At 37.7% G+C, this 26,805-nt stretch overlaps 1 protein-coding gene across 1 annotated transcript; it reads right to left on the bottom strand.

Moving 5' to 3' along the window:
• Window positions 1-12,736: 12,736 nt before the first annotated feature.
• Window positions 12,737-13,657, bottom strand: LOC116599880 (olfactory receptor 4A15-like). The gene has a single exon (XM_032359831.1). The coding sequence runs from the start codon at window positions 13,652-13,654 to the stop codon at window positions 12,737-12,739; it is 918 nt and encodes a 305-aa protein (XP_032215722.1). The 5' UTR covers window positions 13,655-13,657.
• Between the last annotated feature and the right edge of the window lie 13,148 nt (window positions 13,658-26,805).

The raw sequence follows: 26,805 nt of genomic DNA, 5'->3' as shown, positions 1-26,805 counted from the left end.
CACACACACACACACATAGAGTTGTACAAAAGAAAGAAAACATCAAAATCGCTCTAAAACCATCTTAGTCATACCAGCTAGTTTTCTCCTTCCTCTTCCTAAGAGCACATCCCTAAAATACAAACACACTCTTATAGTTGTTAAGCTCAGGACCTGCATGAGGCAGACACTTAAATTTTGATAATTTGCAAAGAGCGATTAAAGTAATCCAGCCCATAAGTGTTCATAGCTTAAGGCTTTCCATCCTGAAGTCACAGTTTGTGAGTATAGATAAAACAGATGAACTACTGATACATTTTAAACATAATTATACTTAATATATGTACATACATAATTGTGTATATATGTAAAGTGATTTGATTGTTTCAATAATTTCAAAAATAGTAGTTCAAATTAATAGGAAGGTGTTTAATACTCAAGTAACTTGTTCAAGTTACCTCCAGAACTCAACCTGATGTCATCCTTGCTACCTCCAAAAGGCAGTTAACTGACGATCCCAAGAAGGCAGACATTGTACCATAAATTTTCCAGGGTAATGTCAAGGTAACCAAAGTTCTGGCCCCTTCCAGGATCTACTTACCCGAACTTTCATCAGCAAAAGAGCTATACGTTTTTACTGATTAGAGTTTCAACTTAGAAGATCCAAGTAAATCAGGACCTGCTCTGGAAACAAATCACCTAAGTACTTAATGGGAATTTGTTTTGATAGGTTCAGAGTTTCTAATGATTTTTAAAGAAAGATTTAAAACAGTTGCTCTAAGTGTCCAAGGGCTTAAATAGGTAACAAACCTTGTAGATGGCAGAATAATTCAAATTTCATCTAAATGGGAAAGACTGTTAGGGAGGGAGATGATCTCTTTACAAACAATTTAAGGAACTGTGCCCACCATTTGGCTGTATTTTGAGTTTAATTTGTAAGCCATTTCCAACTCACATTTTAGAAGAAACACCATTAATGAGACATTCTCCTTCACTTAATAAATTTGAGCTAAAAGAGGGCAGACTGACATTTTCAAATGGCACAGAATTTCAAAATGTGCAGATCTGCATCATTCCAAGTGCATGCCCTGGAGTCTGTGTCTCTACTGACTGAGTAGCTAATCACCGTACTAGTGAATTCCTATCCCATCCCTGCACTGATGCGTTTTTCCCAGGGGCAGAGCTTCACTGGATCCAGGCCAGGCTGATGCTCCACAAACACATCCGGGCATTATCATTAACCATTCAATTATCTGCTCCACAAGAAAGCTCTCTTCTTCAATAACAGAATGGCCATACAGCAATCCATTTGCCTAGGGACACAGAAAAAGAAAAGTCAATATACCAGGCAAGTCCTGGGACCAAATTTTCACTTAGCCTGGTGTCGCCTTCATCTTTTAAGACTATTATTAAAATTATGTTATATCCAACTGCAGGATACTTTCCGTTATTAAGGATTAAAAAATGTATGTAAGCTAGAAAAAATAAGGACTCAATTCTTTCTTACTCCATAACACTTAGTATTCCAAAATAGCATGCTTTCCATATAGAAATATTTGGCATTATAGACTTCATTCTTTTTCCAACTTCAATAGTGAAAAATATCGATATGCTACATTTACAGCATAGTTGCCAGTGCCCACTTAATAATGTGTTAGATAACCTATTTATATAAAAAAAAAGGGTGGGAGGAAATAATGTGATTAACTTGAGCATAAGCAAGATTCTAGCTAGACTTCAAACAACCACACACATCCATTTCCAATTGTTCTCTTCTGCAACACCCCCTGAATAAAATGTTGTTCATCATACTTACTACTAACACAATTACATTTTTCACTCATGAATTAACGTGGTTATTAATCATCTGTTCCTCATGGGAATGTAAGTTCCATACAAACACAGCCTCTGTTTGTATTATTCAACACCTTATACCAAGCCCCCAGAACACTTTGGCACACTGTAGGCACTCAACAACATTATTTGAATAAAGGAAATGAGAATTTCCTACACTTAACTGACCTTGGAGCCACCATTTTTCAGGTAATAAATATTAAGACTATGGACTAGCAATAGAAAAAGCCTTATAGAAATGACAGTTGGCTCTTCATAGTGCTACCCTCATACCCAGACTGTCAGTTTCCTCAATGATTATTTATTTTTCCTTCAAATATCTCACACCCATATGTCACTATCTTTCAAATGGGACTTTTTGAATTGCATTTCCTGAGCCCATGATATCCACCTTACATGACATCCATGAAGGGAATTATTTCTGTAGAAATGAGATCATCAAGTGGCTTTTAACTGATACAAAAAGAATCGGGAAAGTACAAGTAGCCTGGGAAGCAGAGCTCAGGGGAGACTTGAGGATGTGAACCCCAAAATAAGGACAGAATGCCTCAAAGACAATCTTTACATTGCAATCAATGAACATCTCTGTGTTTGGGTGTTTTTACATAATGCTAGCAAAGAGTATTGTGAAGTGGGACGAGGAGAGAAGGCAGAGTCTAAAAGACTTGCTATTGTTGCTTAACCCTTATTCAGTCTCATTTTTTTAATCAAAGGCATAAATATATATCTATTAAAACTTATTACACTAAGAGAGATAAAGCATATAAAGCACTATCAAAAAGTATGCATATAGCCTTCAATAAGAGTTAGACCATTCCCTCACTTAATGCCTGAAATTTTCACAGAACTGGAAGCCCATATAAGCTGTTCCATGCTTGGTGTGGAGCCTGCTTAAGATTCTCTCCCTTGGGGGCGCCTGGGTGGTTCAGTTGTTAGGCATCTGCCTTCAGCTCAGGTCATGATCCCAGGGGCCTGGGATCGAGCCCCATGTCCGGCTCCTTGCTCGGTGGGAAGCCTGCTTCTCCCTCTCCCACTCCCCCTGCTTGTGTTGCCTTTCTCACTGTCTGTGTCAAATAAATAAATAAAATCTTAAAAAAAAAAAAAAAAATATTATCTCCCTCTCCGTCTGCCCCTTCCCCAAGTCATGCATGCACATTCATGTGCCCTCTCTCTCTCTAAAAAAAAATTAGGTGGGGTTATGGACATTGGGGAGGGTATGTGCTATGGTCAGTGCTGTGAAGTGTGTAAACCTGGCAATTCACAGACCTGTACCCCAGGGGATAAAAATATATCATATGATTACAAAAAATAAAAAATTTTAAAAAATTAGTAAACAATTAACGTCCTTATAAGGCAAAGTATCTGTGTACAACAGATCCAAACATTATTTATCTCATTAATTTTCTAGGGTAAATGTACTTAATTCCATTTTGTTTTATGTCTGAGAAATAATCAGATGTCATTTAACCTTCATGAGAGAATCTTGATGATGAGATCCTTTGCAAAGGATTATCTTAACATTCCTCAAAATTATTTTTTTTTTCCAAAATGTTTAAGGTAAGCAAGGTAGTGAGGGGGAAAAAATAGATCCTGATAAAAGAGGCAGGGAATAATAGGACATCATTTTATTTATAATGCTTCTTAGGTATTGACAGCACTCAAAACTAGAACTTCAGGGGTGCCTGGGTGGCTCAGTCAGATAAGCATCTGATTTTGGCTCAGGTAATGATCTCAGGATTCTGGGATAGAGCCACCTGGAGACCCACCTGGACCCCCACCTTGGGCTCTGTGTTCAGTGAGTTCAGTTTTGCAAAGAAAGGTTAGTCAGGTAGTAGTGGTTAACCAATAGACTTTGGATCAAGTCATGATCTTGGAGTCACAGGATGGAGTCCTGGCTCCCTGTGTAGCAGGAGTCTGCTTCTTCCTCTGCCCCTCAACGCACTTGTGCTCTCTCTCATTTTCTCTCTCTCAAATGAATAAATTAAATATTTTTTAAAAAGTAGCAGACAGTCAAATATGTGAGAAATCTCTAATTTGAAGAGGAAAATAAAGGTTAAACAAATAATAAATTATGAGTTTCATATAGCAAAACTAAGTAAGGCAAATCACATTTAAGCCAAAGTGAAAGGATAACCAGTGTTGAGTTCACTAATCCAATCATGTCCTCAGCCAAGAAAGTCCTATCTCTAGCTGTTAGCATCTCTACTCAGAGGCCCTGGTCCAGAAGCAGAAGGCCTTAGGATGAGGGAAGCTGCTGAGGCTAAAGTTGAAATTCTTTAAAAGATAGGTAGTCACAGTTCTGTAGGTCTGTGTTGGAATGGATGAAGTTGACCAAGACCTGAATCTATGTCAACTGACACTGTAATGATTTTCAGTTCATTAATCCAATCCCTTAATTTTAATCCAATGTCCACTGAGTGTTTCCACAAGAAACAAATTATTTTCCAACAAGAGCCTGCCTCTACATCAAAACTCCAGGAGCTTCCACTCTTATTTGTTTTCCCACAGCTTACAATGAGCTCCAATGAGCATCTTTATCTCCACATATCTTTAGTTGTGAACTGTATTTTCTATGTCATAAGAATCATTGATAATGAGTGATTAAATACCAGTATGCATCAGTTGAAGATCTTCCTTACATGCTAAGCCACACAAAAATTTTCCTATTTCAGTTTACCTAACTAAATTTATGCATAGCTTTATACTTATGTTAAAGATAAAACTTTAAAAGCAACCAAGCTTTTAATTTAAGAAGTTACAAAAAGAGGAATAAGTTAAAGCCAAGGGAGGGAAAATGTAATGAAAGAAAGATAAAAAATCAATACAATAGAAAGCATAAAATAAACAAAACAACCAAAAGTTGATGCTTTTATACTGCAGTGATAAATTTCTAGCAAAAGTGATCAAGGGACGGGGGCTGGGAGGTTGGGGTACCAGGTGGTGGGTATTATAGAGGGCACGGATTGCATGGAGCACGGGGTGTGGTGCAAAAATAATGAATACTGTTATGCTGGAAATAAAAAATAAATAATAAATAAATAAATAAATAAATAAATAAAAAGTGATCAAGAGAAAATTACCAATATCAACAACTAAAAAGCAGATGAAATCATACATGTGCTTCAGATTTTAAAAATGGTAATAAATGGTTCTTGTGAAAAACATCATTGTAATAAATTTGACAACTTAATAAAATGGATAAAATAAAGGAAAAACACAAGCTTCTGAAAAAGGACTAAAAAATTAATCAAAAAACTAAATACTCCTATAACTTTCCAAGAAATGGACTGTCCTATGTTCATAAAAGTGACTGTGTCATAGAAAACCCTAAGGAATCTACAGAGATTACTAGAAATAATAAGTGAATTTAGTGAGTTTTTAGGACACGAGATCCAAATAAAATATTAAATTACATTTCTACATATTCATAATAATTGAAAAATTGCAAAATGTTAAGCTCCTTTAACATTTTTATCTGAAAATGAAATTACTTAGGAAAATTAAACAACATCCCTCCACTAAAAATTATGAATATTAACAAAACATTTTGTGAACACTCCAATAAGTTAATACCTTGTGTCTAGGAGCTAGAAAAATCAATATTGTTAAGATGTTATGCACTGAAAAGTGATCTGTAGATTCAACGCAATCTACGTGAAACTCCAAGCATGCCCTTTCAGAGATGTGGACAGATGTATTTCCCAAGAATAGATACAATATCTTCCATCCCACATGCTCTTCTGTAATGTGACTTTGCCATCAAATGTGTACGTCCCTACCAAGCATCATCACCTAATTCTCCACCACCTCAAATCTGGGCAGTAGAAAATGGCAAAAGCTGGTTTTGGAGTTAACCTGGAACTGACTTGGCTCCTTTCACTTTCTACAACTGAGATCTCAGAGCACCATGTAAAAAGGTCTGACTACCTTGCTTGTGGTACTGTTTCTAACTGGATAGAGAGAGGGACCTGTGATTTCCTTCCAGTCCTCATTTCCAAGACACTTTGAACATAAGTAAAGCTGTGCCAGATCCTGCAGACCACTCCGTTACCCCTGACTACCACAGAGTGACTCCAGTTCATGAAACATGAAGCCAGAAAAAATACCCAGCCAACCTCTGCCTGTATTGCTGCTCCACAAAATTTTGAGGTAAATTAAAATAGCTGTTATTTTATGTCACAAAACTTTGGGGTCATATGCCCTGTAGCAAAAGATAAGCAGAACAAAAAGTGGAACCTGGAAGTATGGGCTTCCATAACAAAATGTAAAGCATGTGGTGTTGGTTTTGGCAACAGAAGTGATGGAAGCTGGAAAGGTATCAAGGCTTCTGTAAGGCAAATCTTAAAACACAGGAGGAACCGTGTTTGGAGACTGAAGAAAAAGTGACTTGTGTTACAAGTGCGGCAAAACTTTGACTATTCCTCACCCATAGGAGTGTGGAAAATGAGAAATATCACTGAATGAGCAGGTGGATTTGACTAAGATTTCCAAATAGAATACTGAAGTGCCAGCTGTTTACTCAGCAGCGTATGAGATGTAGAAGAATGGATAAAGAGAGGGGAAATAAAAGAGTAACTGTTAAGTTCTCAAGCAGAATTCAGGAAAAACATGAAGGGAGACAAGAACTACTGGATTCAAGTATAAAACTGGCTCTCATTCCCAACCGCTCCTAAAAACAAAAATCTCTGAAAGTGAGAAATGGTACCAAAATAAATATAATCTCAAAGTTGTAGATATTATAACCTAGGGAAAACTTCAGAAAGATTTAGGTATGCCTACTAAAGTCTCTTAACCAGGAAAAAAAAAATATGTCTAAGATTTAAGGGTGTTATCCCACGGACCTCTTTCAGCCCAAACCTGAGAGGAACTAGTCTCAAAAGTATTTCTGGGCAAGGCCCTTATATGAACTTTAATGAAAACATATAGAAATTTTTAAGATAGGGGCACCTGGGTGGCTCAGTTGGTTAAGGCCTCTGCCTTCAGCTCAGGTCATGATCCCAGGGTCCTGGGATCGAGCCCCACATTGGGATCTCTGCTCAGCAAGGAGCCTGCTTCCCTTCCTCTTTCTCTCTCTTCCTGCCTCTCTGCCAACTTGTGAGCTGTGTCTGTCAAATAAATAAATAAATAAAATCTTTGTTTATTAATAAATAAATAAATAAATAAAATCTTTAAAAAAAAATTTTTTAAGAGAATTGCACAAAAGGAAGCACATGGCCTTTCCTTATAGACCGATACCCTTGGTTATATTGCCCACCCTCAAATTGTATGTAGAGCATATGGAAGAAATAGCATGTTTCTAGTTTATAGAGTATCTTTTTTCAAGTCATAAAATATAATTTTATAATTTATTTGTTTATCATTTATGTGCTTATTTATTTACATTTTCCAACCTTTGTTAAAATACAACTGATATATAACATTGTATAAGGTTATGATGTACAACAAAATGATCTGATATATGCATATATTGCAAAATGATTACCACAATAAGGTTGGTTGATACAACAGCACCTCACAGCTAGAATTTTTAGGTGGGATGAAAGCACTTAGGATTCACTCTCTCAGCAACTATTTCTATAATAAACTGTTGTTCACTACTGAACCCTGCTATACATTAGCTCCCCAGAACTTACTCATCTTATAGCTAGTACTCTTTAAGAAATATCTCCCATTTCCCCCCACCCTACAGTTCTTGCCTTCTATACGTCGGACTTTTAAATTCCACACATAAATGAGATCATAGAGTATTTGTCTTTCTCTGTCTGACAAACTTCACGTCAAGAAAAAGTGGAGAGAGAGAGATCTCAAAGTCTCTCGTGGTGTTGCAGTTGGTAGGATTGTCTTCTTTTTGATAGCTGAATGACTTTCTCTTGTAGTCTCTTATATACACATTTTCTTTTTGCGTTCATCCATCAATAGATGGTTAGGTTGTTCCAATATTGGCTACTGTGAGTAATACTGCCATCAACTAGGAGTGCAGATATCTCCTTGAGATGCTGATTTCATTATTCTTGGATCTACTCATAGAAGGGGCATTTCTGGACCATAATGTAGTTTTATTTCACTTTACTGAGGAATCTCCATGCCATTTTCCACAGTGGCTGAAAATCTTTTTACCTGCCCAACAACAGTGAACTAGGGCTCCCTTCTATCTACATTCTCTCCAGCACATTACCTCGTAATTGTTTGTAACAGCCATCTAACAGGTATATCTCATTGTGGTTTTGATTTGCATTTCCCCGATGATTAGTAATGCTGAGCACCTTCCCATGTTCCTCCTAGTCATTTGTATGTCTTCTTTAGAAAGAATCTACTCACAGGTGCCTGGGTGGCTCAGTGGGTTAAAGCCTTTGCCTTTGCCTCAGGTCATGTTCCCAGGGTCCTGGAACCAAGCCCTGCATCAGGCTCTCTGCTCAGCAGGGATCCTGCTTCCTTTCCTCTCTCTCTGCCTGCCTCTCTGCCTACTTGGGATCTCTGTCAAATAAATAATTAAAATCTTAAAAAAAAAAAATCTATTCAGACCCCTTTTCAATTTTTTAACGAGTTTGTTTTGATTTGCTCTTTTCCTATTTAGTTGTATAAATTCTTCATACATTTTGTATGTTAACCTCTTATAAAATAAATGAATTAAATATATTTTTTTAATTCCACAGATTGCCTTTCCTTTTGGTGCAGAAGCAGTCTGGATTTAGAACTTGAGATCCTGAATTTCAAGACCATGTCAGGATGGGATGAGACCTTAACTGGCCTAATCCTGTCTGTGTCTTCCCTCTGGAAACCCTGAACTTCCATTTTACAAGTCTCACATACTTACTGGAGAGATAGACTGTATGGGAAAAGAGAAGAAGCCAAAATATCCCAGCTTTCTCACCATCCCTGCCAAGGCACAGCTCACATGAGTAAAGGCATCTTAAACACTACCGAACACCCCTTATCAGCTAAATACCAGAGAAGAACCTCAGTCCATGCTACACGGAACAGAAGAATTGTTCAATCAAATGCTCAATAAATTCATATCACTCAGATACAGACCTGTGTATAAAAAAGCCCTGTGTGTAGATAAATACAGGCTTGTGTATGGTCATATCAAATATACACACACACACACACACACACACACACACACATATATATATATATATATATATATATATATATACACACACATATATAAGATATGTATTCCTATGGGTAGTCAAATACTCCCCCTTGGTTGTCAGATAAAGACCTCTGTATGTTCACATATACACACATATATGAAGTGGGATACAGACCTACAGATCATTGACTATGTACCTACATGTGGTTATACAGAGCTACATGAGGTCAGATACAGATCTCTGTGGTTGGGTACATACTTGTGTATTGTCGAGTGTAGGCTTATGAACATTTGTCTACAAACATATACCAATGCCTATGAAAAATGTGCTCTAACTCATGCCAGCAAAAGACATGGAGCCCTTTCTAATTAGCTCATTGAAAATGTGAATCAAATGTAAACAAGACAAGCTTCTTCTTAAATAAGGAAACCAATAGGCAAGATTTATATACTCTCTGGAAATGATTGCAATTTTTATTGAGACACTGATCAAGCCCTCACAATTTATGTCTCACTCTGGATGGGAAAACAAGATATGAAAACATGCCAGTTTCCCGAAAAATCAATGTGGAGTGTCATACAAAACTAAATATAGTTTTATGGGAGGATTTCAACATCACAAAATAATCCTAATGTTTCTCAGGAAAAATTAATATTTAGAAATTGCAAGAAACTTCAAAAGGCTGAATAATTAAAAGAGATTGTCCCTACCCGGTATAATACATGTTAAAATCCTTGGCAACTGACATAGAATGTTAGTCATAGGGAATACACCAAGAAAAAGGAAGAGGAGGAGGAGGCGAGGGAGAGACAGCAGAAGAGGAGAGGAAATGGCCCCATATCAAACATACTAATTGAATAAAATTTGACATGTTAAATAGAAAAATTTTAAATTATTACTGAAATTAATAACTTTGGCAGATTATTTTTCCTGTTAGGGGAAAACAAGCTTAGATATATCCTCATCACAAACAAAAATAAATCCTAGATCATTTAAAAAGAAAACTTTGGGGGGCACCTGGGTGGCCCAGTGGGTTAAAGCCTCTGTCTTTGGTTCAGGTCATGATCTCAGGGTCCTGGGATCGAGCCCCACATTGGGCTCTCTGCTCAGTGGGGAGCCTGCTTCCCCCTCTCTCTGCCTGCCTCTCTGTCTACTTGTGATTTCTGTCTGTCAAATAAATAAATAAAATCTTTAAAAAAAAAAAAAGAAAACTTTGGGGGGAGTTATTTTTTAAAAAGATATTAAAATTTATAAGTTCACTGAATGACAGTAAATGACATTTTCCAAGTGATGTTCTAGAAGAAATCAAAGTAAAAAAATTAAAGTAAAAGAATATTAAAAATATTTTAAAAATAAAAATAAAAGAATATTAAAAGATGACATCTTTATATAAAACACCCATAATTATAGTAAAACAACATATTGTAGCAAATATCAAAGAAGATGAAATATTTGTTGCAAATATATATAATGAAGAAAAAACTCAAAATTCTCACTCCAGTAGTTCAAGAATTTGAGAATGCAATTAACTGACAAAGTTCATGGAATGGATTTTATGTGCCAGACATTGTGCAAATACAGATTACAAAGACAATTCAGTAACATTCTCTAGCTTAAAGTAATTTACAGACTGATGAACATAGGTAATTGACCAGGATTTTGTCTCAATACTTGAAATAACTATAAATTTGGAAATTAATAAATGCCTATCTAAGTCCATTTAGGTTGCTATTACAGAATACCATAGACTGGCTTTAGCATCATTTATTTTTCATAGTTCTGGGGTCTGGGAAGTCCAAGATCAAGACACTTGCAGATACTACCATCTGGTGAGAGCCTGCTTCCTAGTTCATAGATTACTATCTTTTTTCTGTTTCCTCATATGGCAAAAAAAAAAGCAAGTTAGGTCTGTGGTGTCACTTTTTACTTATTTTTTAAATATTTTACTTATTTATTTAACAGAGAGAAAGGGGGAGAATAAACAAAAAGAACAGCAGGTAGACAGAGAAGGAGGCTCCCCCACTGAGCTGGGAGCCCATGTGGGGTTCAAACCCAGCCTGGGATCATGGCCTTGACCAAAGGTGGAGGCTTAACCCACTGAGCCATCCAGGCACCCCGGGTTATCTCTTTTTATCTTTTTTTTTTTTTTTTAAGATTTTATTTATTTATTCATGAGAGACAAAGAAAGGGGCAGAGAGAAAAGAAGAGAAGGGAGTCTCATGAGGGACTCAGTCCCAGAACCCTGCAGTCAGGATCTGAGCTGAAGGCAGACCCTTAACAGACTGAACCACCCAGGCATTCCTGTGGTATCTCTTTTTAAAGAGACACTAGACCCATTCATGAGAGCTCTGCCTTCATAACCTAATCACCTCCCAAACCCTCCACCTCTAAATACCATGTACTATATAGGATTTAACTCCTGAATTTTAGGGGGAATACATATATTGAGTCTACAGCAACAACCAAAAGATGATGACTTCATTATATAATTTCTGATAAAATAAAATGTTTACTATCATTTAATGAATAATGTCATGTTTGGGAAGACTTTGAGATGACATAAAGTATCTCTAGGTAATACTAATTGGGATTAAAAACTGGGATACAGAGTTTTTCATACACTGACTTACCAGTGAAAGACTCCATTCCCCATAGCCTGAGTACCTCATGAATCCAGACTAAACAAGGGAGCCAAAGCCCGGAGTTTCATTGACTGCATGCTTCCTACACTTTTAGAGGCCAATAATATTTTCTTTCAAACCTCATTCAGAGAGAGGGATGCTTATGAAAGAGGTATCCATTAAGGAAATCAATACATATTATGGCCTCTTTGTTGCCAAACAATCTGTATTCCATCCACAGCAGAGTTAAGAATGGCTTGCCGTGTTGTCAGAATCTTTCTTACCGATGATATCATCCAAAATATCTGGTGTCAGGATCCATATTGCATATTTGAAGGTCATGAGTTATGCATTATTGTAATTCCACATATGAAAGGAAGGGCCTAGATCCCTAAAAAATACTATGAATCACTATAAGCAAAAGAAGAAATGGGTATACTAAAAAAATGACAGAGATATTATCAGATATTCTAAATGCTCAGGGAATGTTAACGGGCCAGCTCAATGAAAATATAGCCCAAACAACGCTTCTACACATGAGGAGATAATAGGATTTCCTACTCAGAAAAATAAGTGAATTTAACTTATTATATCTATGTCTTTCATTTAGGTTTTTTTCTTCACATAACTTCTTTATGATTAATATTATAACTTGGAAGCAGAATTCCTTTTCAATCTTATCTGCTATGCAATGAACCAAATTATACAATTAAATATCTTACAAATACAAAAATAAGACATATACCTCAAGTATTAATAGGAGTGGTCTTTGTAAGACAGGAGTGAACCAAGGGTTTATGCCCCATTTCTTAAAATGATTCTCAGAAATATGCAATGAGCACTATTAATTCTGAAAAAGAACAATTGGGCAAAAGACAAGCAAGTGAAGATTGTCCAGTAATGAAAATAAAGGTACAGTATTAACTATAGCATAACTAATCACATAGAACCGAAACCCATAGTTTCAAGAAAAACATCTTATGTCCAAAAGCTACAGAACTATTTTCCTACCAATTTTTGAAAATCTTTTAAATCTATTTTGATCATTGAAAAGTATACACCTTAAATGCTTTCGTCATATACAAGTTCATTAAACCTAAGGAGAAATTCATTACAAATAAATAATCCTTTCCTGGATGGAACAACTCTTCATTGAAAAAAGGTGACAATTTCTCTTCAGCATCATTTTCTTCTTCTGGTCCACAGCTTTTTCATGGCATTTTTCATCTCTCCATTTCTCAGAGTATAGATCAGAGGGTTCAACATAGGGGTGATAACTGTGTAAAACACAGTTAAGAACTTATCAATGGGCAAGGTGAAAGGAGGTCTCACATACATAAAAATGCAAGGGACAAAGAAGAGGACCACCACTGTAATGTGAGAGCCACAAGTGGATAAGGCTTTGTGCCTCCCTTCCTGACTAAGAGTCTTCAGGGAGTACAGAATGACCCCATAGGAAATTAGTAAGATTGTAAATATGCCCACACAGATTGTCCCATCATTGGCCACTACAGTGAGGCCAATAATGTAGGTGTCAGTGCAGGCAAGTTTTAATAAGGGATACATGTCACAGATGAAGTGGTCGATGACATTGGGACCACAGAAGGGAAGGTTGTAAACCGAGAGAAGTTTAACAATAGCATGCAGAAAACCTCCAACCCAGGCCAACAGCAGCAATAGAACACACACCCTTTGATTCATGATTGTCAAATAATGCAAAGGTTTGCAGATGGCCACATAGCGGTCATAGGCCATGACCACCAGGAGCAAAATCTCAGCACCACCAAATAAGTGCCCTATAAAGAGCTGGGACATGCAAGCTTGGAAGGAAATGGTTTTCTTCTCATAGAGTAAGTCTATAATCATATTTGGAGTAACTGTAGTAGAATAAACAGCATCCATAAAAGATAAGTAACCAAGGAAGAAGTACATAGGGGCATCGAGGGATGGACTGACCACCACAGTCACCGCAATGAGTAGGTTGCCCACCATCGTCCCTATGTAGATGATCAAGAACACAACAAATAGTATTTTCTGACCTTGGAGGTTCTGGGTGAGCCCCAAGAGGACAAACTCAGTCACATTGTTCCTGTTTTCCATATGTTCTTTTGTATCTCCTTATTTCACAGTTCAAGACAAAATTAGCTATAAATGTAATGATTACTCATGACTTCCTGAAAATCTAACACAATCTGTTTATTCATTTGCCTAATATGCATTATAGTTCCTTATATCTCAGTACTTTCAGAAATTACAAGAACACAAGGTGGATGAAAACATTCTCCCTAACTTCACCAGTCTTGCTGACTTGGGCAGAGATAAGTCACTAAAGACGTTGTGGGGAAAGGACACAGTAATAAATAAATAGAGGGGCACAATCAACTTTCTAACTGGAAGCTAGTAAAATTGTACATGTAGTGAATTTTTCATATAAAAATTTTTAAATGTGTTGTTTTAATGAAAACCTACAGCAGGATTTGTATCTACTTCCCAGCTAACACAAGAGATGACTTTCTAACTTCTAGAATCCTCTTAACTCCTAAATAAAATTGATACATTTTATGATATCAAAACATCTCAAGGACTTTAAAAAGATACCATGACATCAATAGATAAAAGTAGATGGGGGAAAAGACTTGCATTTTAGAGGACATACACAGAGTTATTATCAAAATAGACACAGACCTCTAAGCAAATAAAATATAGAAGACAAAGAAACCAATGGCAAATGGGTAAATCATATAAAGAAGCATTTATAGGAATAACCAACAGACATATGTTATGAGGGTGAAACTCATCGGTAAACAGAAACATGAGAACTGAGGTAAGAGCTTGATAATGAAAGTGTGACCTTGGATTCTTCAAGAGCCAAAAAGAGTATTACAGAACTGAGCTCATTCCCATATATTCGAATAACCATAAAGAATCCCTAATATAGCTGATTATCAGATTCACACACCAGAACTTTTAAAAGACTGAATCCCAGCACCACTAAGATGTAAAATATAAAGTCTTCTTTGGAATCTTACATCTAATTACACTTCCTGGGTTACCTGCATGCTGAAACATCTTTCAGTTCAAGGTTGCAGTCCCTTCTCCCTTCTCTTTTGTGCACTGATACCTTCTCTGCGCACACAGATCAAGAAAACACACGCATCATCACAGCACCTTGAACTTTTTCAATGTGAACAATGTTTTCTATGTTTGCAGAAAGTCTTACTCATTTCAGTCTTTCAGAAAAAGGTTACCTCTTAAATTTCTCAGATTTTCAAATGAGTATGAAGGCCCTATAATCTTAACAGGTCTGAACATTGGCTTGAACAAAGAGAACCAAAATTTTCATTATTAGCATAATTTGCTGTAATAACAAGTGTTAAACCAACCTCTTGAGGCCCCTCAAAAACACACACACAAAAACAAACAAACAAAAAAACAGCAAAAAAAAAAAACCCAAAAACACCTTCTCAGAGAGAAAGTTGTGGACTGTTTAAATAAAGATTGTGTGGCTTATTTTTTCTTGGCAATATAAGCAAAATAGTGAAATAGTCTTTATGACTGTCACTTCAATAATTTATACTGGCCTGTCGGCACAAAGCATAGTTAATGTTTGGATTCCCTGAATGATGGAGAATAATTTCACCTAGACACTTCACTAAGTTCTGATTCCATCATTTGATTCCTGAAAAAGCCAGTCATATGAACATATATCCAAATACTCTCTGAGGTCAAGATAAAGGTCTGTAAACACTTGATCTTCATTTCAACCACAACAAGTGCTATTGAGTCATTCCATTGGTGCATCTCCACAAGTCTTTCTTCCCTAATTAAATTCACTGGGACTTTCATCATAATTTTGAGGGTAGACCTGCATCTCCAGAGATGCCACCAGGATAATTACCATGTACAACAGGACTTGAAGGAACATGTCCTCTGGGGGCTGGAGGGAAAGGATGTAGAATCCACAAAGAACAACTTAAGATTGAATCACCAAAAGAGAAATGTCCAGTGTGGACAGAAATAAAATATGTGAAACCTTTCTTTTTTCTAGCATGACTTTCAAAATAGGCAAAGCTATTTCATTTAAGTTTAAGCTATGTCCTTGCAAATGGACACCTAGAACTGACTTCCAGAACATCATGAGAGCAAATTTCATACAACCCCTTCAAATATTATCTCAAATGAAGTAAAGCAAGTTTCTTCCCCAAAGGGAAGTATCTTGAGTTTGTCACATAGAGGCACACAGGCAAGTAGATAGAACCTCTGTTAATATGGGAGTAGAGAGGGTGAAAACGCTGTGGGAAGGTTCTACTTACCTCAGAGTGTTGACAGACACCACTTAGCTAAAAAAGCAAAAAGAAAAACAAAACAGAACAAAACAAAACAACAACAAAAAAAACAAGTTGCAATGCATTTCAAAGGAGTTAAATCATACAGAACATATATAATGGAATCCAACCCAAATATAACAGTGTTTCCCAATTATTTAAAGGAGTGTGTAGAATGGAATTAGTAGCTTTAACGGTAAGTATTAGGAAATGAGAGATATTATAAGAAATGAATTAACATTTCATCTCAAGAAGTTGAAAACAGGAAAGCAAAATAAACTGAGAAGACACTGTAGAAAGGAAGTAGTAAATAAAAGAAAGAAATCATTGACATTGAATTTTATTGAAAAAGAGAGAAAATACATAAAGCTAGGATTGGCTCTTCAAAAGATTTACAAAATTAATGTTCCTAGCAAAATGGGTGAAGAAAAACTAAAAGAAAGAACAATGGATCAGAATCAAGAATGAAGATGGTGTCATCAATGTATTCTACATACCTGAAAAAGATAATAAAAGAATATCACCAATGAATTTATGAGAGTATACTTGCCTGTTTTCTGTTAAGAAAGATGTAGATTTCTGAAGAGACACAAAAAAATAATTAAAACCTGAAATTAGCTATACTTTTAAGTAAATAAACCATTTGGTACCTTTCTTCTCTCTAAACAAAATTCTACTCCCATATAACATTATCAGTGATACTATATAAGAATTAATCAAAATGTAGGACCATACATAAATGGCTCAGGGGTGAGGGGAACTTAAAATACTTCCTGACTCATTTTGTGCACCCAGCATAACCCTTAAACCAGAATGAAAAAAGAGCATCATGGGAACAATAATCAGACGAATCTCTCATGTTATCAGAGACATAAAATTCTAAACACATTAGATTCTCTTGGATGTTTTCCTTGGAGATTGTTTTTTTATTCTTACTGTTATGGTTTATTCGGCAGGTTTGAAACAGTGCTCAGTTTAGGGACAATTGTGTCCCATTACTGACGCAAGATCTTCCTTAGACCTAAGCCAGTGTCCTGTCTTGTGAGGCAGAACCTGCCCAGGTTGTCCAGTGTGACTGCCCACTGTGACTGATCCAGGGAGCACTGGGCAATCCTCCCTAATGCAACCAGATAAATCACCACCCAGCCCCAAGCAGTTTCCTCAAATGCACATGCAAACACTGATCCCTACTCTGATAAACAATCTAGGAGAATCCTTGCAGCTCTCCAGCATTGATCCTTTCCTTTTCCATCTCTCTCATTGTCTCTTACATAGTCTCACTAATATCCCATGCTTTCTCTCAAGTTCCCTATCATATTCTATCTCTCTTATTCTCTCCCATTTCTCCCTCCTTTTTTCCCCCTCCCCTTTCCTCTCTCTCTCTATCCCCCTCCCCTCCCATTCCCTCCTTCTTCTTTCCTCTAACTCTCCCTTTTTTCCCCTTCTCTCTCACTTCCTCCCTCTCCTTCCCACTCACTCTTTTCCATTCTCTGTCTCTGTCTCTGTCTCTCTCTCTGTCTATCTCTCTCGCGCACTCTGCATTGGTAGCTCTATCCTCTCCAGAATGTCACCCTCTGAATTCTAGCTCCCTTGGTGCCTTGCTGTAGGACTCTCAGTTCCTTGTTCTCAACTCAAAGAGTCTGCAGGATTTCCTATCTGTGCCGTAGTATGAAAACTTTTAAATGCAAAGCTGGGGCAACCCTAGGACTCAAATTGTTTTTTTTTTCATCTTGCAGTGATCACTCCTTCTCGTTCTGATGTCTAGTCTTGAAAACCGGTATTTTGTTATTTTCCAGCTTGTTTGATGTTTTAGGCAGAAGGGTAAATTTAGACCCTGTTGCCCCTTATTATGCTGAATGAACCTTCCCAGTACAAAGATAATTATATATTTTTAAATTTACCTATATCAGATGAAAATAGGTCAAGAAAAAAAAAAACTGGTTGTATTTATAAGTTCTTCAACATAGTTAATTAATTCTATCTCACTTTCTAAAAATATGGTAATTCATAGTATCTGCTAGATAATATTTAAAAAACCCATGCGTCCCTGGATCAGACTAGTAGAAAAGCAAAGAATGTCCAGAGAAATGGACCCGTTTTCAAGGGTTTTGGGTTCTAAACAGCCAGATCCTCATTGTGGCTCAATGCGCTCATCCAGACTCATTCAGAGAGAAAATGCTTGACTTAGGAGAAGCACTTATCTTTGGAAGTCACATGCTCCAGGCACTCCCTACTTGCATGTCCATCAGGAGCAAAGCTTGTTCTATTCACAGGATAATCCCAATAGCACTGGCTGGAGTATTACAGCTTCCCATTCCTTCCTTCCTTTCTTATTCCATTGTGGCATTGATAACATTCACAATAAAACTGAAAGCAGAGCTAGGCTTGGGACCTTTCACTACTGAACTGTCTGGTGACCAGGCCCTCTCCTTTCTCCTACTGAGGTGTCTGAAGCAATCTTATTTGCTGCTTCAGGGTTTGCTGGCCAAACCAGACAAAATGTATTGTTATATTATGAGCATAGATGGATTTTTTCCTAATATATAATAAAAGTGTAAGTCTTAAATCCAAAAGCAGTATCATGCTGAATAAAAAATCCTAAACCACCTTACTTATTTCAGGGTGATTTTAAAAGCAGAATTTTCCTCTTTATGTGATGCTTTAAATCATAATATAAATACAAACTACAGTGATAATAATAATATTCAAGGCTACCTCTGACCCTTGCCACCCACCCCCAAGACAGGTAGTGAAGAAGAGGCATGAATCCTAGACCAAAAAGCAGAATCAGGGGCACCATAATGTCTCAGTTGGTAAGGTGTTTGACTCTTGATTTCATCTCAGATAATGATCTCAAGGTCATGGGGTCAAGCATTGTCTCAAGTTCTGTGCTCAGTGTGGGATCTGCTTGGGATTCTCTCTCTCCCCCTCTCCTTCTGCCCCTCCCCATTCTTGCAATAAATAAATATATTAATAAATAAAATCTTTAAGTCAAAAAATCAAAATTATAAGGTGAATTCTTGCAACTGTCAGTATCACGTGACTGCTTTCACGGTGGTAGGTGAGGTAGAGGGTCATTATGAATTCTCACAGGACTCCTGTCTTTTCTCTGGCCAACATCTCTGCCAGATTTTCTAACATTTACAAGGTGCATGGTAAACACGACTGCCCATCCTGTTATTTTATTGTGATCAGGAGTGTATTTGAATTTTGGGGGGCAAATGTCAGTTGAAACTAGAGAAAGATAAAACCTTGGCTGTCCAAATTTGAAAATACCTTGACCCTTTACAAACTTCTCTTTCTGATTTTGGAATAATCAGGGGTGCATAAGTTTGAAATTATGCCAAATTTACTGCTTTTAAATTTTTAAAATTATATATAAGTTATAACTACAAGCACATTAAAAAAAAGAAAGAAAAAGAAAAAAAAAAGAATCACCAGATACTATTTACTCAATTTATGCCAATAATGTCAAAAACCTGAATGAAATTGTAAGGAAACCTAACTTACCTGAACTAACAATAGCATAGAAAGAAATATCAATGACTTGATGTCTCTGAGAGAAATCTGTAAAGTGGATAAAAAACTAACCATCTGTGATGTTTCTAGGAAGAAGTTGCTACGGCTAAGTTTAAAGAGGTTGTTGCCTGTGTTCCCCTCAAGGACTTTGATGGATTCCAGTCTCACATTGAGGTCTTTCATCCATTTTGAGTCTACTTTTGTATGTGGTGTAAGGAAATGGTCCAGTTTCATTCTTCTGCATGTGACTGTCCAATTTTCTCAACACCATTTGTTGAAGAGACGGTCGTTTTTTCATTGGACATTCTTTCCTGCTTTGTTGAAGATTAGTTGACCATAGATTTGATGGTCCATTTCTGGGCTCTCTATTCTATTCTATTGATCTATGTGTCTGTTTTTTGTGCCACTACCATACTGTGTTGATGATTACAGCTTTATAATACAGCTTGAAGTCTGGAATTTTGATACCACCAATGTTGATTTTCTTTTGCAATATTCCTCTGGCTATTCAGGGTCTTTTCTGGTTCCATATAAATTTTAGGATTATTTTTTCCATTTCTATGAAAAAAATTGATGGCATTTACATAGGGATTGCATTAAATGTGTAGATTGCTCTAGGTAGCATAGACATCTTCACAATATTTGTTCTTCCAATCCATGAGCTTCCATTTCTTTGTGTCTTCCTCAATTTCTTTCATGACTATTTTATACTTTTCTGAGTACAGACTCTTTGCCTGTTTGGTTAGATTTTTCCTAGGTATCTTACGTTTTGGGTGCAATTGTAAACGGGATCAACTTCTTATTTCTCTTTCTTCTGTCCTACTGTTGGTGTATAGAAACACAACTAATTTCTGTGCATTAATTTTATATCCTAACATTTTACTGAATTCTTGTATGAGGTCTGGCAGTTTTGGAGTGGAGCCCTTTGGGTGTACCCCATAACGTATCATATCATCTGCAAAAAGTAAGAATTTGACTTCTTTTTTGCTGACTTGGATGCCTTTTATCTCTTTTTGTTGTCTGATTGCTGAAGCTAAGACTCCTAATACTATCTTGAATAGCAGTGGTGATAGTGGACAGCCCTGCCATGTTCCTGACCTTAGGGGAAACACTCTCCGTTTTTCTCCATTGAGAATGATATTTGCGGTGGGTTTTTCATAGATGGCTTTGATGATACTGAGGTATGTACCCTCTATCCCTATACTGGGAAGAGTTTTGATTAAGCAAGGATGCTGCACTTTGTCAAATGCTTTTTCAGCATCTATTAAGAGTATCATATGGTTCTTCTTCTTTCTTTTATTAATGGATTGCATCACATTGATTGATTTGCAGATGCTGAACTAAAGGCAAGGGTAGTAAGGGCAAAATTGAAATATTGGGACTTCATCAAGATCAAAAGCTTTTGCACAACAAAGGAAACAGTCAACAAAACTCAAAGACAACTGACAGAATGGGAGAAGATATTTGAAAATGACATATCAGATAAAGGGCTACTATACAAACTCTATAATGAATTTGTCAAACTCAACACCCAAAGAACAAATAATCTAATTAAGAAATGGGCAGAAGATATGAAAAGACATTTGCTCAAAGAAGACATCCAAATGGCCAACAGACACATGAAAAACATCTCAACATCACTTGGCATCAGGGAAATACAAATCAAAACCACAGTGAGATACCACCTCACCAGTCAGGTTGGCTGAAATTAACAAGTCAGGAAATGACAGCTGTTGGTGAGGATGTGGAGAAAGGGGAGCCCTCCTACAATGTTGGTGGGAATGCAAGCTGGTGCAGCCACTCTGGAAAACAGCTGAAAACAATCTCAAAAAGTTGAAAATAGAGCTACCCTACTACCCAGCAATCACATTACTGGGTATTTACCCTAAAGATACAAATGTAGTGGGGCGCCTGGGTGGCTCAGTGGGTTAAAGCCTCTGCCTTCAGCTCAGGTCAAGATCTCAGGGTCCTGGGATCAAGCCCCACATCAGGCTCTCTGCTCAGCGGGGAGCCTGCTTTCTCCTCTATCTCTCTGCCTGCCTCTCTGCCTACTTGTGATCTCTGTCAAATGAATAGATAAATCTTTGGGGAAAAAAAAATAAGATACAAATGTAGTGATCTGAAGGGGCATGTGCACCCAAATGTTAATAGTGGCAATGCCCACAATAGCCAAGCTATGGAAAGAACCTAGATGTCCATCAACAGATGAATGAATAAAGAAGATGTGGTATATATATATACAATGGAACACTATGGAGACATCAGAAAAAAATGAAATCTTGCTATTTGCAATGATGTGGATGGAACTAGAGGATATTACGCTAAGTGAAATAAGTCAATCAGAGAAAGACAATTATCATATGGTCTGATATGAGGAATTTCAGAGGCAGGGCGAGGGTTCATGGTGGTAGGGAGGGAAAAATGAAACAAGATAAGATCAAGAGGGAGACAAACCAAAGGAGACTCAATCTCAGGAAATAAACTGAGGGTTTCTGGGACGGGGAGGTGGATAGAATGGTTGGGTTATGGATATTGGGGAGGATATTGCTATGGTGAGTGCTGTGAATTGTGTAAGACTGATGAAAGACCTGGACCCCTGAAGCAGTTAATACATTACATGTTAATAAATAAATAATTAAAATCAGATAAGAAAAACTAACCATCAAGGAAACACCAACCTGAGATGCCTTTGTGGGAGAATTTCACCCAAAATGCTGCTGTACAGATGTGATTAGTAACACAGGCTTAAGTCTGGTGATTGATTTTGGCATTGACACTCTCTCAGGGTGGCAACCATGGGAAAGCTACTTAATCTCCACGAACCTCCACTGTACAATCATAAACTGGGTCCAACTATAGTATCAACCTCATAGTGTCTATGAGGAACAAAAGAATAAACACACATAATGTGTTAACAAAAATTCCAATAAAATAAAATAAACAATAAATGCTAGTGTAATTTTAGTCACAAATTTTCAAATAAAATATCACCCCAATGCTACTTAAACTAATTAAGAAAATGCATTATTTTTAAAAAATCAGATTCCTAATTCTCTCCATAAAACATTTATTCAATTATTTACATTGTCAGGTCTAACATAACTGCTAAGGATCTAGCAATGAATGTACATTTTAGTGGGACATTAGGTAATGAAACAAAATTTCAAAAGTGAATTGGACAGCATATTAGCTGGTCAAAGTGCTACCTTAGGTGTAAAAGAAAACACTAAATCTAACAGAGAGATGAGAAATGGCTTGGGGTAGGGGTTGTTAAAGGGTGGTTTCATAAGTCTCCACTTACAAACTGATATCAAAACCTAGGGAGTTTTGCACAAAACCAGAACCCATAGGCTAGTTTAATTTATGAATATCAAAGCATAAATCCTACAATAATCCCATGCAATAAAATCTTCCAATGTAGATAATCTCATCAATATATTTAAGAAAATAGAGGGGGGACAAGATGGCATGGTAGTAGGAGAAGGCTCCTTTACAACCAGTACCCCAAAGTGAGCTGATTACCTACCAAAGAACTCCGATCACCCATGAAATCAGCCTGAGATCAGAATTATACACGTCTGGATCTCTACAGGGGCAGAAGACGCCAGTGGGCTGGTAAACCGGAATGGGAATGGCGGACTGATATTGGAAGATAAACAAAAGGGGGGGGGGAGCCACCAGAGGCGACTGGTTGGAAAGTAATACCCCAATACGAGCGAGAGTGCCCTGCATCTGAAGACCAGCATTAACTTGGAGACTGGTTGAAAGCACTCCAAAAGAGCAAAGGATCGCGGGGGGGAAATTGTGGGAATCGGGGCGGCTAGGGACAGGGGCTTAAGTCCCTGGTCCCAGGACAGCCTCCCTGGTGCTGAGGCAGAGAGAGTGCGGCGGAGAAACCAGCTCTTGGTCCCTAAGCCTCCAGTGCGCCCGAGAATGCGTGGGTTCTAGTTCCTGTGAGGGAATGGGAGCCACGCCAGTCAGCAGAACACGCGAGCCCTACCACAAAGCTTGAGATACATGCACACATCCCTCATGCTCCCTTGAGTTACAAAGGCCTGGCCAGCGCTCTTTGGCCCGCGCCATTGTTTCAAAGCCTAAGCCGCGCGCCCCAAACTCCCCTGACAGAGGTGCGCAAAAGCCAAGCCTGGTGCTTATGGACCAGCGCCCCGTTCTCAGTGCCCAAGATGTCCACCACCTCTGAAAGAGGTGCGCATAAGCCGGGCACTCCCAGCCTGGGCCAGTCGCAAAATCTCAGTGTGCGATTGCTGCTTGGAACCTCTCTGGCGGTAGGGAGCTCCTGGAGAGCTGCCACTGCCTTGGCTTTGGGTACAAGCAAAAGATCCTGCGCCCCCAGGGTCTGCAACTTGGAACCTGCTCTGCCAGCAGCCAAGGGGGAACTGATTTAGGCTCTGCAGCCAGACTGAGGTTTCTCTCTGAGAGGGAGATCAGGGTGCGGTTTATTTTCCTCTAAAACTACAAAAACCATCAAAGGCGGTCAAGGTGAGAGAAAAAAAAAAGTGAAAAAGCATAAAAACCGCCAGAGAACAAAAGCCTGAAAAAAAAACAGTTTCCTGAGAGCCCACCCCCTTGAGGGGGGCAGGAGGACTTAACTCAGGAAACATCATTGACTGACAACCCACGAGGCAGGCCCCTCCCCCAGAAAACAAACCAAGAAAGAAAAAAAAAAAAAAAAAGGACTACAAGAGAACAACCATTACTTCATAGGAAAACTTGTATTGTTCACTCGTTCCCACTATTCCGGTTCATTTTTTATTTATTTATTTTTTTTTACACATAGGTAATTTTTTAAAACTATTTACCCTCACAGCGTGTTGTACAGTACACCAAATTCCATATACCTTTCTAACCTGAACTTCTTGATACATACACCTCTGTTTTTCTTTTGCATTTTTATTTTTTGAATTCCTTTTTTTTAATTTTAGTTTAGTTTAGTCTAGTTCATTCATTTTTATTTTTTCCTCTAATATTCATATAGAGTTAAACTTCAAAGTAATTACCTTTCCCCAATCAATACTACCCCTATAGGTAAACCAATTTTTAATCCCCTTTATCTTAGGAAAGTAGAGTCCTTTAACAAAGATATCAAGATACATCCAGGAAGAATCAAAACAACCTTCCTCGCACACACTGAGAATTTATAAGAACTCTCCCATCTTCTCCCACCAGTGTTTCTGTGTTTTTTGTGTTTGTCCTGACAGCATATAAATTTTACACTTGAAGTTCTTTTTGATGAGGTTCTTTCTTTATTTGCATATATATATATTTTTCTCTTGTCGTATACTTGTATCAGTCTTTTTATTTCTTTTTGTTTGTCTACTTCATAAATCTTACCTTGGGGCCAATCTGGGCTGAACCTTCTTTTTCATCTTCCCTTTCTTTCCTGTCTCTCTCTCTCTCTCTATTTTTTTCTTCTTTTCTTTTTTCTTTTTCTTTCCTTTTGTCTCTTGTTTGGGTGGGGAATCCTGATTGTCAGAAGTGTTCCAGGGTGCACCTTGACTGCACCACAGTTGATACATCCAGCTACATCTGTTCAGTCATCTCCCACCAAAATGACTAGGAGGAGGAATGCCCAACAGAAGAAAAATACAGAGGATGGACCTTCTGCAACAGAGCTAATGGCTATCAACATAGACAATATGTCAGAAAGAGAATTCAGGCTAACAATTATCCAGGCAATAGCTAGGTTGGAGAAAGCCATGGATGACCAAAGAGATGTGATGAGGGCTGAACTGAAAGCGACCAGACAGGATGTTCACAAAGTTAGGGCTGAGCTTAAAGCTACCAGGGAGGAGGTTCACAATGCTCTCAATGAGTTCCAATCTAATCTAAACTCTCTCAAAGCTAGGGTAACTGAGACAGAAGATAGAATTAGTGATCTGGAAGACAAACAGATAGAGAGAAAGGATCAGGAGGAAGCCTGGAACAAACAGCTTAGAAACCACGAAAACAGAATCAGGGAAATAAATGATGCCATGAAGCATTCCAACGACAGAATTCTTGGAATCCCTGAAGGGGAGGAGAAAGAAAGAAGTCTAGAAGATATAGTGGAACAAGTCCTTCATGAAAATTTTCCCAATCTCACGAATGGAACCAGCATTCATGTACTAGAGGCTGAACGGTCTCCACCCAAGATTATACATTCCAAAAAAACATCACAACACCTGATAGACAAATTGAGGAATTATAATTGTAGGTATAATCTCTTGAATGCTGCCAGGGCAAAGAGGCTCCTTACTTACAGAGGAAAGCCCATCAGAATAACGTCAGACCTGTCCACAGAGACCTGGCAAGCCAGAAGAGGCTGGAAAGATATATTCAGGGCACTAAATGAGAAGAAAATGCAGCCAAGAATGCTTTATCCAGCAAGACTGACATTCAAAATGGATGGAGATATAAAGAGTATCCAAGACAGGCAAGGCTTAAAAGACTATGCAACCACCAAGCCGACACTGCAGAAATATTAAGAGGGGTTCTATACAAGAGGAAAAATCCCAAGAATAGCATTGAACAGAAATATAGAGAGAGTCTACAGAATGAAAGACTTCAAAGGTAACTCGATGTCAATAAAAACATATCTATCAATAATCACTCTCAATGTGAATGGCTTAAATGCGCCCATAAAATGGCACAGGGTTGCAGATTGGATAAAACGACAGGACCCATCCATATGTGGTCTACAAGAGACACATTTTGAACCTAAAGATACACCCAGACTGAAAGTGAAGGGATGGAGAAGCATCTTTCATGCCAATGGGCCTCAAAAGAAGGCTGGGGTAGCGATTCTCATATCAGATAAATTAGACTTCAAACTAAAGACTGTAGTCAGAGATACAGACAGACACTACATAATCCTTAAAGGGACTATCCACCAAGATGATCTAACAATTGTAAATATCTATGCTCCCAATATGGGAGCAGCCAATTACTTAAGAAAACCGTTAATCAAGATAAAGAGTCATATTGATATGAATACACTAATCGTAGGAGATCTTAACATGCCTCTCTCAGAATTAGACAGATCATCAAAGCAGAAAATCAATAAACAAGAGCATTGAATGACACATTGGACCAGATGGACCTCATAGATATATATAGAACAGTCTACCCTAAAACAACAGAATACTCATTCTTCTCAAATGCACAGGGAACCTTCTCCAGAATAGACCACATACTGGGTCACAAATCAGGACTCAACCCATACCAAAAGACTGAGATTATTCCCTGCATATTCTCAGATCACAATGCTTTGAAACTGGAACTAAATTACAAGAAAAGGTTCAGAAGGAACTCAAACACCTGGAAGCTGAAGACCACCTTGCTTAAGAATGCTTGGATCAACCAGGAGATCAAAGAAGAACTGAAACAATTTATGGAAACAAATGAGAA

This window comes from Mustela erminea, chromosome 9 (genome assembly GCF_009829155.1).
Source record: "Mustela erminea isolate mMusErm1 chromosome 9, mMusErm1.Pri, whole genome shotgun sequence".
Classification (NCBI taxonomy): Eukaryota; Metazoa; Chordata; class Mammalia; order Carnivora; family Mustelidae; genus Mustela; species Mustela erminea.
This window is presented reverse-complemented; position numbering and strand designations above follow the sequence as displayed.